General features: G+C 45.0%; 1 protein-coding gene across 4 annotated transcripts in view; it reads left to right on the plus strand.

Moving 5' to 3' along the window:
- Positions 1-13,491, plus strand: part of SYK (spleen associated tyrosine kinase) — a 145,800-nt gene that overhangs the window by 49,080 nt on the left and 83,229 nt on the right. For all 4 annotated transcript variants that reach the window (XM_033928929.1, XM_033928910.1, XM_033928933.1 and 1 more), the window contains exons 2-3: positions 7,482-7,932; positions 12,267-12,427. In XM_033928929.1, the coding sequence (XP_033784820.1) occupies positions 7,531-7,932; positions 12,267-12,427 (563 nt within the window). In that variant the 5' untranslated portion in view covers positions 7,482-7,530. The remainder of the gene's footprint in view (positions 1-7,481; positions 7,933-12,266; positions 12,428-13,491) is intronic.

The following is a 13,491-nucleotide window of genomic DNA, read 5'->3' on the forward strand; positions in this document are numbered from 1 at the left end:
ACATATAGCCATATGTCCTCTGTTCTTCCCAAATTATGCCCCTGGCATGTGTATATGATCTTTTGTATGCACACTTTTTAATGCAAACTACCTTCAACAATAGAGGAACTGGGGTAAAATAAAACATCCTACTCAGCCAAAAACCACCAGTTAGACTGTGTTAACTTGCCAAAAACTCCACTATCTACTGGAAATTACAGACAAAAGCTGGATAAAGGAAAAGGCCTCAGAAGCCACAAGGTGCAAAGAACCACCAGGTGCTATGAGTGAGAGCTAAACACTAAATCTTGGCTCCCCCCCATGCTTCGATCATCAGCCTTAAAGCACAGTTACTTACCGTAACAGGTGTTATCCAGGGACAGCAGGCAGATATTCTTTACGCATGGGTGACGTCACCGACGGAGCCCTCGGTACGGACCTTTTTAACTAGAAGTTCTAGTTGGCCGCACCGCGCGTGTGCGAGTGCCTTCCCGCCCGACGGAGGAGAGCGTGGTCCCCAGTTAGGATAAGCCAGCTAAGAAGCCAACCCGGGGAGGAGGGTGGGACGTAAGAATATCTGCCTGCTGTCCCTGGATAACACCTGTTACGGTAAGTAACTGTGCTTTATCCCAGGACAAGCAGGCAGCATATTCTTTACGCATGGGTGACCTCCAAGCTAACAAAGAGGGAGGGGGGATGGTTGGCCATTAGGAAAATAAATTCTGTAGTACAGACTGGCCGAAGTGCCCATCCCGCCTGAAGAATGCATCCAGGCAGTAGTGAGTAGTGAATGTGTGAACTGAGGACCAAGTGGCCGCCTTGCAGATTTCCTCAATGGGTGTGGAACGGAGGAAAGCAACAGAAGCAGCCATAGCTCTAACCCTGTGGGCCGTGACAGCACCTTCTAGTGACAGACCGGCCCGAGCATAACAGAACGCGATGCAGGCAGCGAGCCAGTTGGACAGCGTCCGTTTAGAGACAGGGCGACCTAGACGGTTAGGATCGAAGGTCAGGAAGAGCTGAGGGGACAAGCGGTGAGCCCTTGTACGATCAAGATAGTAGGCCAGGACACGCTTGCAATCTAGAGTGTGTAACGCCTGTTCCCCAGGATGTGAATGAGGTTTCGGGAAAAAGACAGGTAACACAATGGACTGGTTGAGGTGAAAAGCTGAGACCACTTTGGGAAGGAACTTAGGGTGGGTACGCAGAACCACTTTGTCATGGTGAAAAACAGTGAACGGTGGATCGGCTACCAGTGCATGCAACTCACTAACCCTCCTGGCAGAGGTGATGGCAATGAGGAAAAGCACCTTCCAGGTGAGAAGTTTGAGCGAAGTTGTGGCAAGAGGCTCAAAAGGTGGTTTCATGAGGGCTGATAAAACCACATTCAGGTCCCAGACAACAGGAGGAGGATTCAGAGGTGGTTTGATATTGAAGAGGCCTCTCATGAATCGGGAGACCAGTGGATGAGCCGTGAGAGGTTTCCCGAGGATAGGCTCATGAAACGCGGTGATGGCACTGAGGTGGACTCTGATTGAGGTAGACTTGAGGCCAGCATCGGATAGAGAGAGCAAATAGTCCAGTATCGTTTCCACCTGCAAAGAGGTGGGATCGTGATGACGCTGCAGACACCAAGTGGAGAACCTGGTCCACTTCTGATGGTAACATTGGAGGGTGGTCGGTTTCCTGGAGGCGTCTAAAATGAGACGGACAGGCTGAGACAGATTTTCTGGGGAGGTCAGCCCGAGAGAAACCAAGCTGTCAGGTGGAGCGAAGACAGATTGGGATGCAGTAGAGACTGACGTTGTTGTGTAAGTAGAGTAGGAAACACAGGAAAAGGAATGGGCTCCCTGGAGCTGAGCTGAAGCAGGAGGGAAAACCAGTGTTGGCGAGGCCACCGAGGAGCGATGAGAATCATGGTGGCCCTGTCCCTGCGGAGTTTGGATAACGTCCGCAACATCAGAGGTAGGGGAGGAAAAGCGTAGAGGAACCGATCCGTCCAGTCGAGCAGGAATGCATCCGGGGTCAGACGATGATGAGAGAAGAGTCTAGAACAGAACTGGGGCAGCTGATGGTTGTGAGGTGCTGCAAAGAGGTCCACTTGCGGAGTGCCCCAGCGAGCAAAAATGGAGTGGAGTGTGGCAGGGTCTAGAGTCCACTCGTGAGGTTGAAGGATGCGGCTGAGGTTGTCGGCCAGGGAGTTCTGTTCGCCCTGGATATAGACAGCCTTGAGGAAGAGATTGCGGGCTGTGGCCCAGGTCCAGATGCGAAGGGCCTCATGACAAAGGAGGCGAGAACCGGTGCCGCCTTGCTTGTTTATGTAGTACATGGCGACTTGATTGTCTGTGCACAGGAGAAGAACCTGAGGACAGAGAAGGTGCTGGAAGGCCTTGAGAGCATAGAACATGGCTCTGAGTTCCAGGAAATTGATGTGATGTAGACGCTCCTGCGGGGTCCAGAGTCCCTGGGTGCGTAGATCTCCCAGGTGAGCTCCCCATGCATAGGGGGAGGCATCCGTGGTGATGGTCATGGAGTGAGGGGGCAGATGAAAAAGAAGACCCCTGGAAAGATTTGAGGAGTTCAACCACCATTGCAGAGATTGCTGAAGAGACGATGTCACAGAGATGGCAAGAGTCCATTGAGGTGTCCTGAGGTGGAGCCGCGCCAGAGGAAGCACATGGACCGTCAAGGCCATGTGGCCCAGGAGGACCATCATCTGACGAGCCGGGATGGGGTGATGGAGGAGCACCTGACGACAGAGGTGGAGCAGTGTCCGTTGACGGTCAGAGGGGAGAAATGCCCTCATTAGTGTGGTGTCGAGAACTGCTCCAATGAATTGAAGTCGCTGGGTGGGAAGCAGATGCGACTTGGGGTAGTTGATCTCGAACCCCAGGAGATGGAGGAGGGAGATGGTGTGATGAGTGGCTTGTAGCACAAGTGGAGACGTAGGTGCTTTCACCAACCAATCGTCCAAGTAGGGGAACACTTGCAGGTTGTGAGATCTGAGGAAGGCCGCCACCACAATAAGGCACTTGGTGAATACCCTGGGCGATGAAGCGAGGCCAAAGGGTAGTACTTTGTACTGATAGTGGCGGTGATGTACCTGGAACCGCAGGTAGCGACGTGAATTCGGATTGATTGGGATGTGAGTGTAGGCCTCCTTGAGGTCCAGGGAACATAGCCAGTCGTGTTGAGAAAGAAGAGGGTAAAGCGTGGCAAGGGAGAGCATTCTGAATTTCTTCTTGACGAGATACTTGTTGAGGTCCCTGAGATCGAGAATGGGACGGAGGTCTCCCGTCTTCTTGGGAACCAGGAAGTAGCGGGAGTAGAATCCCTGACCCCTTTGTTCCGGAGGCACTTCTTCGATGGCATTGAGAAGAAGGAGGGATTGGACCTCTCTCAGGAGGAGGGGGGTTTGGGAGGAGTGAGAAGCAGACTCTACGGGAGGGTTGTCTGGCGGAAGAGTCTGGAAGTTGAGAGAGTAGCCGTGGCGGATGATGTTGAGGACCCACTGGTCCGATGTGATGACCTCCCAACGGCTGAAGAATATGTGGAGACGGCCTCCGATTGGTTGTGGAAGAGGCAATGAAGGTGGAAGACTGGCTATGCCCCGGAGAGAAGAGTCAAAAGGGCTGAGAAGGCTTTGCAGGTGGAAGAGGCTTGTTGGGTTGGTTGGACTGAGAACGAGCCTGAGCATGGTGTTGTTGCTGACGGGGCCGCCGAGGTTGTTGGGAAGGCGGATTGAGTGGTCTGGCTGAGAACCTGCGCTGATAGGAGGATTGAGGCCTGTAAGGTCGAGCAGGTGGAGCCTTTTTCTTCGGTTTAATCAGGGTGTCCCATCTGGTTTCATGGGCCGAGAGTTTCTGGGTGGTGGAATCCAGGGACTCTCCAAAAAGTTCATCCCCGAGACAGGGGGCGTTGGCCAGACGATCTTGGTGGTTAATGTCCAAATCCGATATTCTCAGCCAGGCCAGGCGGCGCATGGCGACAGCCATGGCAGAGGCACGGGAGGTCAGCTCGAAGGAATCGTAGATAGAGCGGACCATAAATTTTCTCAGCTGAAGGAGACCAGAAATTTGTTGTTGGAAAAGTGGAATCTTTCTCTCCGGAAGATACTTTTGGAGGGCAGACAACTGTTGGACCAAGTGTTTCATGTAAAATGAAAAATGGAAGGAATAATTGTTCGCCCTGTTGGCCAGCATGGCATTCTGATAGAGCCTCTTGCCAAACTTGTCCATGGTTTTGCCCTCTCTGCCAGGAGGGGTGGAGGCATAGACGCTGGAGCCCTGAGTTTTCTTCAAGGTGGATTCAACTAGAAGAGACTCATGGGGCAATTGGGACTTATCGAACCCCGGAATCGGGATAACTCGGTAGAGGTTATCCAACTTGCGGGGAGCCCCGGGTACTGTAAGAGGGTTCTCCCAATTTTTGTAAAAAGTCTCCCGTAAGATGTCGTGTACGGGTAATTTGAGGAACTCCTTAGGTGGTTGCTCAAAATCCAGAGCCTCCAGAAAGGCTTGGGATTTTTTGGAGTCTGACTCCAGAGGGAGAGATAAAGCTGCTGACATCTCCCTGAGGAACTTTGAGAAGGAGGATTGCTCAGGTTTGGAGGTGGTATCAGGTGCTGAGGGGTCCTCATCGGATGAGGAGAGATCCTCCTCGGTACCGGGGGGGGATTCTTCCCATAAGTCCGGGTCCCGTACCTCCGGGTGCGCATGCCGAGACACCGGGGTGGAAGGTTCGGTATGGTGGGTCTTAGATAAAGATATACCAGAGCGCACCGAAACGGTACCGGGAGAGGAAGACCGGTGTCGATCCCGGTCCCGGGAAGAACGGTGCCCCGCCCGGTCCCGAGGCGGATCCGTAGTGGTATGGGAGCAAACCACAGGATGGGCGTGGAGTTGCTCAGCCGAGAGAATCGGCATGGATGTATTGATGGGTACCGATGGGGTGGATACCAGTTGTTCGGCACGGGGCTCGGGCCGGTCTGGAACCGAAAGGAGCGGTGCTAAAATAGTAGGTAACAGGTGCTGGAGTTGATGCTGCAGCTGTTCCTGGAGTTGAGTGTGGAGGATGGCCGTGATGCGGTCATCCAGGGGTGGCACCGGAACCGCTTTCTTTTGTTTCGGTTCCTTAGGTGCCGCTCCACGCCCCGGCGATGAGGAGGCCGATGACGAAGCACTCACCGAAATCGGGGCGGAGCGTTTTCGGGGCCGGCGTGAAGCCGGTAAAGTCGGTGCCGCCACTGTGGCTGGCGGGCGCTCGAGGGAAGAGGAAGGCTTCTTAGCCGGGCTGCGGGGGCATGAATGGGAATAAGGCCTCCGCAAAATCAAACCCCGAGGCCTGTATAATGGCAACAGGCCCCGCCGGGGCAAAGACGAAAAAAGGAAAGAAATTAAAGATTTTTTTTTTTTTTTTTTTAACAAATCAAAAGAAAAGGTAACCCGAAGGTAGAATGAAAATAAAAAGGAAAAAATTCGCGAGCGGGAAGGCAAAAAAGTTAGTTCAACGGCCGTTGAAAAAACAAGCGTCTTCTTCGCTCCGCGGAAACGAAGAAACTGGGGACCACGCTCTCCTCCGTCGGGCGTGAAGGCACTCGCGCACGCGCGGTGCGGCCAACTAGAACTTCTAGTTAAAAAGGTCCGTACCGAGGGCTCCGTCGGTGACGTCACCCATGCGTAAAGAATATGCTGCCTGCTTGTCCTGGGATAAAAACCCTTAACACACTACAGCAATTGTGCTGTGTATAAACAAAAGAATTCAGTTGGAAAAAAAAAAGCAAAAAAGATACGTTACAGCATAAAGATAAGTTCAGATCTTTTTTGCTTTTTTTTTTGTCCAACTGAATTTTGTTTATACACAGCACAATCGCTGTAGCATATTAAGGGTTTTTATGGCTGATCGAAGCATTGGGGGAGCCAAGATTTAGTTCTAGCTCTCACTCATAGCCTTGGTGGTTCTTTGCACCTTGTGGCTTCTGAGGCCTTTTCCTTTATCCAGCTTTGTTTGTAATTTCCAGTAGAAAGTAGAGTTTTTGGCAAGTTAACACATTCTAATTGGTGGTTTTTGTCTAGCCTTGGTGGTTCTTTGCACCTTGTGGCTTCTGAGGCCTTTTCCCTTATCCAGCTTTTGTTAGTAATTTCCAGTAGAAAGTAGAGTTTTTGGCAAGTTAACACAGTCTAACTGGTAGTTTTTGTCTGAGTTGGATACTTTTTAGTGCATGCATACTTCCTCACAAGTTTATAACAGCCCTTTTCCACATTTAAAATAGTGCTATACAAGTGATAAGTAGTAGTACATGGAAAGTGTTTTGCAATATATAATGTTATTTTGTCCTTATATGGTAGTTTATAATATAGTGGTAGTGCTGTAACACTACCACTAGGGGTCACCAATGTCATTTTGAACTTATGGCCAGCAAGAGCGATTGGTCTTGCCCTGACTCTATAAGATCCCAGGAATAGAGGGGGCTATAGGAGGTTGGAGGCTTTGGAACAGAAAGGGTATAATAGGAGAGTGTGACACAGAGCTTAGACCTACAGCCTCAGCACCCTGAGGTTGTGGGTTTAAATCCCATGCTGTTCCTTGTGTCCCTGGGCAAGTCACTTAATCCTCCACCGCCCCAGGTACATTAGATAGACTGTGAGCCCACCAGGACAGATAGGGAAAATGCTTAAGTACCTGATTTGTAACCTGTTCTGAGCTCCTTTGGGAGGACAGGTTAAAAAATCAAATAAATAAATAAAAATAATATGGAGGGGCCCTTTGGTTGGGAACTGATGTGAAGAGGCTTGGGGAAGAAATAATCCAGGGGGCTTTTGTGTGGAAGTGAAGAATAGAGGATTGTAAGGGGGTTTGTGGTGGGAGGATACAGTGAGGTACTATTATGATACTCTTCTGAGAGACAAAGTGAAATGGGGGGCTTTGAGAGGGAATAATATGGTGGCACTTTGAGGGGAGGGAGGTCTAACATGCCCAGCTCCTTTAAGGTGGGACCTGGGAGCATCAACCTGATGCTGAAGGTTATATGAATATCACTGCTTGTGAAGCAGATCACAAACATAGAATCCTGTGATGAATTAAGGCGCAGTAAAAGCCCAACTTTTACCATATCATAATGGCTGCCTCCCTTAATGCATACTAAACAACAGATTTAAATCTTAATGAGTATTTTTGGTGAGATACTTTCAAACGGAATGGACATGCATATAGCACTTTCCCTATAGGTATGAGCTAGCCTCACAGGCTAAGCAACCTGTTATAAAACGACTCTTCTTAGTTACTATTAATCAGAATGTGGGTAAGGCCTGTGGTCTCCAAAAGTCTTTATCTGTTATCCCTATGTCCATCCTGGGGAATAGAAGTTGGGCTTTGCACCAAACCCTGATTTTCCACATGCCGGCATGCAGCACTAGCAATGAGCCTTTGATCCAGCCTTTACCGTGAACTTTTATTGTCAGTATGGTTTGATGTTTCAATTCATGCTTCTTTTTTCCTCTCAGGTGAACAACTTTGAATCACTGAGCTAAGAGTGAAAGTCTTCCTACCAGCATGGCAGACATTGCTAACCACCTGCCCTTCTTCTATGGCAACATTACACGTGAAGAAGCAGAAGAATATCTCCAACAAGGGGGAATGTACAATGGGCTGTATCTGCTGCGTCAGAGTCGCAGCTCACTTGGTGGCTTTACCTTGTCTGTGGCACACGACAGGAAATGCCACCATTACTCAATTGAGAGGGAAATCAGTGGAACTTATGCTATATCAGGAGGGAAGTCGCATGCAAGTCCCGCTGAACTTTGCAACTATCACACTCAGGAGACAGATGGTTTCAATTGTCTGCTCAAGAAACCTTGCAATCGACCAATAGGAATGGAGCCCAAAATCGGACCATTTGAAGACCTGAAAGAGACTTTGATTAGAGAATATGTAAAGCAAATATGGAATTTGCAGGTAACTTCAATGAGTCTCTTCAATAACCTTCAGTGTTTCTTCACTGTTATTATAACACTGTTCAGTTAAGTACTCTACAATATTTTCTTACATACTGCATTTAAAATTTGTATTAAACTAGATATTGCTTTTATCATGGTATCAATTGCTTCTAGAAGCCACCTATGTTAACATACCACAGCCACAATGTCTCGAAATAAGGTGATAAGTTTTCATTTTACCAATGATGTTATAATTGCAGCTTTATAAATTTACAAATACTGGTGTATATATACAAATAAGTATATATACAAATATATATATTTACAATATATAAATTTACAAATCTATGCCAAAGAAAATATCACAAAAAATAAAATTCAGGTATGTTATATGATATTTGCAGCCCATCTGTATTTCTTTGTTTATAAATATTTTATTAATTTTCCAAAAAACTTAACAGTGCAATATACATATTAACAATCAGAGTATAAAGCACAAAATGCACATCCATCTCATAAATATATACATACAGTATCTTTATCCAATCCACCCTTCTATTAAATAATCAATAAATCAGTAATAAATACAAATTTATACTTTCAAACTCCTTATCTTATATAATAAAGTATTCCCTCCCTCCTCCCTCCCTCCCCGGATGTGAACAAAAGTAAACCAAATTAAAGAAGCCAGTTATGTTGCATTCATAAAAGATGTCAATGGTTCCCAAACCAATTTAAATATATGACCATATCCTAATAATTCCGCATTCATTTTCTCATTCTTATATGCGGAGCATAAATTTGCCCACCAAAAAGAGAAATTAAGAGACGATCATGATTTTTCCAGTTATGTGTTATCATCTGCATTGCAATCCCGGTCATGTCTAAAAAAAGATGACTTTTATAACGATCTATGGGGGTTTAACATGTAATAATGTTCCGCATATGACTAACTCATACATTAATGGGAATGAAAATTCAAGTATTGCATTAATCTGTTCCCATATTGACTTCCAAAAACTGAGAATCAACGGACAAAAGAACAACATATGATCCAGTGTTCCTATGTCTAGAGCAGCTGGCGTTTTGGGTCGAGAAAGTGGAAACAAGTCAGGCTATCTGTATTTGTTAAGAAATTGTGTTTGATATATATGAGGGTGGTTTGAAAGGTTTTTATAAAAGCAAGTTAAACAATATACTGTAGTCTCCATTGAGGGCTATAATACTTAAGTCAGGGGTAGGGAACTCCGGTCCTCGAGAGCCGTATTCCAGTCGGGTTTTCAGGATTTCCCCAATGACTATGCATGAGATCTATTTGCATGCACTGCTTTCAATGCATAGTCATTGGGGAAATCCTGAAAACCCGACTGGAATACGGCTCTCAAGGACCAGAGTTCCCTACCCCTGACTTAAGGGCTGATTCAGTAAGCGGCACCTGCCATCACAGGCATCTCCCAAATGGGCGCCTGAAGCGTGTCAATCACAGACAGGCACTGCTTCCTGAATCATAGCTTGACGGGACCTTAGGTGCCGGAAATGTAGGCCAGAGTTTCACGTCTACATTTACGGCATCTAGGGTCCCATAAGAATCATGACCAGTGACACATAGGGGGGTCCTTTTACTAAGGTGCAGTAGCTGATTTAGCATGCGCTACAAATTATCGCATGCTAATGCATCCATTATATCCTATGGACGCATTGGCGTGCGTTAGCATTTAGTGCGCGCTAATTTTTAGCACACCCTAAATCGGTTACCTCACCTTAGTAAAAGGACTAATTAGTGATGCCAAAGTCCCGCGCCGCCCCTAACCATGCCCACTTCCAAGCTTCAGCATCACTATCCACTGCTAGCCGCCAGGGACCTAGGCGCTGCTCCCAGAGCCCACATAGTGGTGCCTTTTTGTTTTGCAACTACTTTTTAATTGGTTTTAAATGATGTGGTCAATTACCACATAGTTTAGCACAAATTAAAACAATTACGTTAGGCGGCGATAGGATGCCTACCACCGCAAACTATCGGCATCCCAACAAGAATCCAGGCCTTAGTCCACTGAGTTTCCGGGGGGCTGGGGAGGGTGGTTGTAAACTATTTTTCTTATAATATGAAAAAAACCCTATTTTTCCTATGTATGAAAAAAAGTTGTCAAGCTTGCTTTTTTTACCAAACTTTTCAAATCACCCTCATAGGTTATGATGTGCAAAATGATTTCTAGACAGACAGGTGGAAAAAGCATCTTCTGTCACTTTCAGTGGCACACGTAGCATGAGTAGACGATGTGCAAGTGGATTATCTCAGCTGTCAAACTCTGGATCCAGGGGATTGGTCTTTCTCCCAGAGAGCCTTCCAATGTACATAGAAAGATGGGGACATCCGATGTTCAACAAGAAGGCAATTCGTTTCTTCAACAATAGTCACAAACCAGGAAGTAAAAATAGGCCATTTATTTTTTTGCATTTCTGAAAAATAGATCAAAGAAATCCGTCTAACATTGGCTCTACTTTCCATCTACTGGAGTTGCTGTTGAAGTCCACTTCAGCCTATCCCAATCTGTCTTTCTATATAGAGGAGACGTTACCATAGAAGTCTGTCTGGTACTGCCTCATATTCGAAATACTGGAGTTGCTATTGAAGTCCTCCAACCACAAAGGAGACAGTCACCTCTGCACAAGAAGAAGTCAAATCCAAGAAAAAGAGCAGAGCGTGCCTGGTCTTCAGACCCCTCGTTAGTAGTAGCAAATAAAATATACCGGTATATGCAAATAGTCTAAAACAGTTACATGGACTCATGTGACATAGAGCATAAATTTCTGCCCTGCACTGGCCTTAGTTCTTCACAACCGGAGTCACCATCTAAGCACCGCTCTACACATCAACACTCATGTACTCTTAAGTTTTGCATTTTATACCATCCAATTTTTAATTAGGGATCCTCTGTATTCATTTCACTTATTTTTTTAATTTAGTCACCATTTTTGCCTCTGCCATCTCTCTGGCCTGCAATAAAAAAATTTTGAAATCTCCTCCCTAAAGAGCCACTAGCCGCTATGGTAAAAGCTCTGACACTCGTCGGAATTCTATAGCAAATCTAAGAATCATGTATAGAATCTAGAAGACAATGTATTTATCTATTTGTATAAGTTTTTATAGGTAAATGAAAATTGAAGTACTGTAGTTCACAAATATCACCATTCAAACCTTCCCTTTCCCACCCTCCTTAATAAAATCTCTTAATGTTTCCTGGTTACAAACATTTTCTATATTTCTGACCTTATTACTATAAAATAACAAAATTAAACTTTTCACACCCTCCCCATTACAGAATTAACCAAGAGTCTTTATTTATGGTCCTGAAAAAACACCAAAATAATACTAGTAGCAATTTTTGAATTGTGCTCATGAACACTGTGCATAGTGGCATTAATTTCATGTCAAGAGGATTCTATCTGAAAGAAAACTATAAAGTACTGCAAAATCTCGGCAATGAAGAGTGATAACCAGTGGAGAGAAAGAGTATCTGAGTGAGGGATACTGGCTTTCGACTCCAAACTCCTCTCACCTTGGGTTCTACATCCCCTACCCTCTATGTCATGTCTTGTCTGTTCAAGTTAGATCGTAAGCTCTTCTGAGCAGGGACCGTCTATAAATGTCAAAATGTACAGCGCTGCGTACGCCTTTCAGCGCTATTTAAGTGATAAGTAGTAGTAGTGGTTACAGTTTTGTGTATAAATAGCTCATGTTCCAAATAACGTGCTGAATAGCAATACTTTATTCTTTATTATTTAGGCCTTAAACCCACCACTCCACTGCCTAGCAAAAAATTTTAGCTAAGTCAAGATAAGCTTATTCAATTATTTATTGAATTTACCAGAAATTACTAAATTATTAAATGATTGGACTATGAGAAAAGTAGTTTGAGGCCAATGATGAAGAGCCATGTAATTCTTCCCGCTAAAATTTTTTGCTAGGCGGTGGAGTGGTGGGTCTGAGGCCTATATAATAAAGAATAAAGGGCTCCTTTTACAAAGGCGTGCTAGCGGTTTAACGCGCATAATAGTGCGTGCTAAACCGCCGGCCGCGCTAGCCGCTACCATCTCCTCTTGAGCAGGCGGTAGTTTTTCAGCCAGCGCGAGGGATAGCGCGTGATTAAGAGTCGCGTGTGCTAAATCTGCTAGCGCGGCTTTGTAAAAGGAGCCCAAAGTATTGCTATTCAGCACGTTATTTGGAATTTGGATGAGTGTGCTGGGTATATTCTGTTCTTAGACATCAATATCTTTAAGCTATAAGTAAATAGCTTGTGTGACATAAAAGGCATATTATCACTGATATGTTTCCTTTATTTACCTTCTCTCTAGGGTGAAGCACTTGAACAAGCTATAATTAGTCAAAAGCCACAGCTAGAAAAGTTGATTGCAACCACTGCCCATGAAAAGATGCCATGGTTTCATGGGAAAATCTCAAGGGGCCAGGCAGAACATATCATCCTGCTCGGTTCAAAGAATGATGGAAAATTTCTGTAAGTTCTTCTTCATCCAGTATAAATATTTACTAAAATTAATGCATGCTTTTATTGACACAGCCTTTTATAGTATACTGAGCAATGATTATGTCAGTCTTTGTGGGAAGTCCCAAGCAAGTGCAATGTTGTTTAAAGCTATTAATATATCTCATATATAAGCTTTAACATGAGCACCAGTTTCTCAGACTGGTCAGAGTTCCTTGATTTCCCCATCTCCTCCCTCCCCACAACACACACACACACACACACACACACACACATTCTTTCATTTCCTGGCCTTTTCTTTCCTCTTCCCCTTAACATTCTGTACAGGTCTGACAGAAAGGTGGTACTAACAAATGTACATTCTAATCATAATGAAATCATTCCACACAGTAACAAAGTCAATGATAAATGAAAAATTGGACAAAATCCAGTTAAAGTTGTTCATATTACTGTTTTGAAGCTTCTTTGAAATCTGCTAGTTAGAACCTTGCTTCAGTTATGCTACCTAGGGATATGGTTTCCTTTTTTTTTGCGGCGGGGGAGGGGGGGTTCAGGAGGTACCTGTGTACTTGTGGTAAGAGCAGATAGCATAGCTGGTTTTAAGGAAGGCTTGGACAAGTTCCTGGAAGAAAAGTCCATAGTCTGTTATTGAGAAAGACATGGGGGAAGTCACTGCTTGCCCTGTATTGGTACGTATAATTGAGACTGACCTCAATGAATTAAATGCCCACAGTGAGTGATCAACAATATTTTTGGTCCGCTCAGAGATATGAAACTCCGAGAGAGAAAGGAAACCCTTAATCCCAAAATGGGTTTACCGTCCAGTCATTGCGAACTTCTTTTTTTTTTTTTTTTAAGTTCAATAATTTTTATTAAGTATTTTAAAGGATACAAGAATCATTTAAAGTACATAGAAACAAAATAAAGCTTTCTGTATATAAAATATATAAATCTATGTTTAACTGTATAGGAGCAAAGGCTCCAATTATTAAGAATGTATGTAAGGGATATATAAGATAAAGATGAGAGAGAGCAGTAAAGAAAAAGGAAAGAAAAATGAAAGAGAGAAGAGAGGA

The sequence above is a fragment of the Geotrypetes seraphini genome, chromosome 1 (genome assembly GCF_902459505.1).
Source record: "Geotrypetes seraphini chromosome 1, aGeoSer1.1, whole genome shotgun sequence".
Classification (NCBI taxonomy): domain Eukaryota; kingdom Metazoa; phylum Chordata; class Amphibia; order Gymnophiona; family Dermophiidae; genus Geotrypetes; species Geotrypetes seraphini.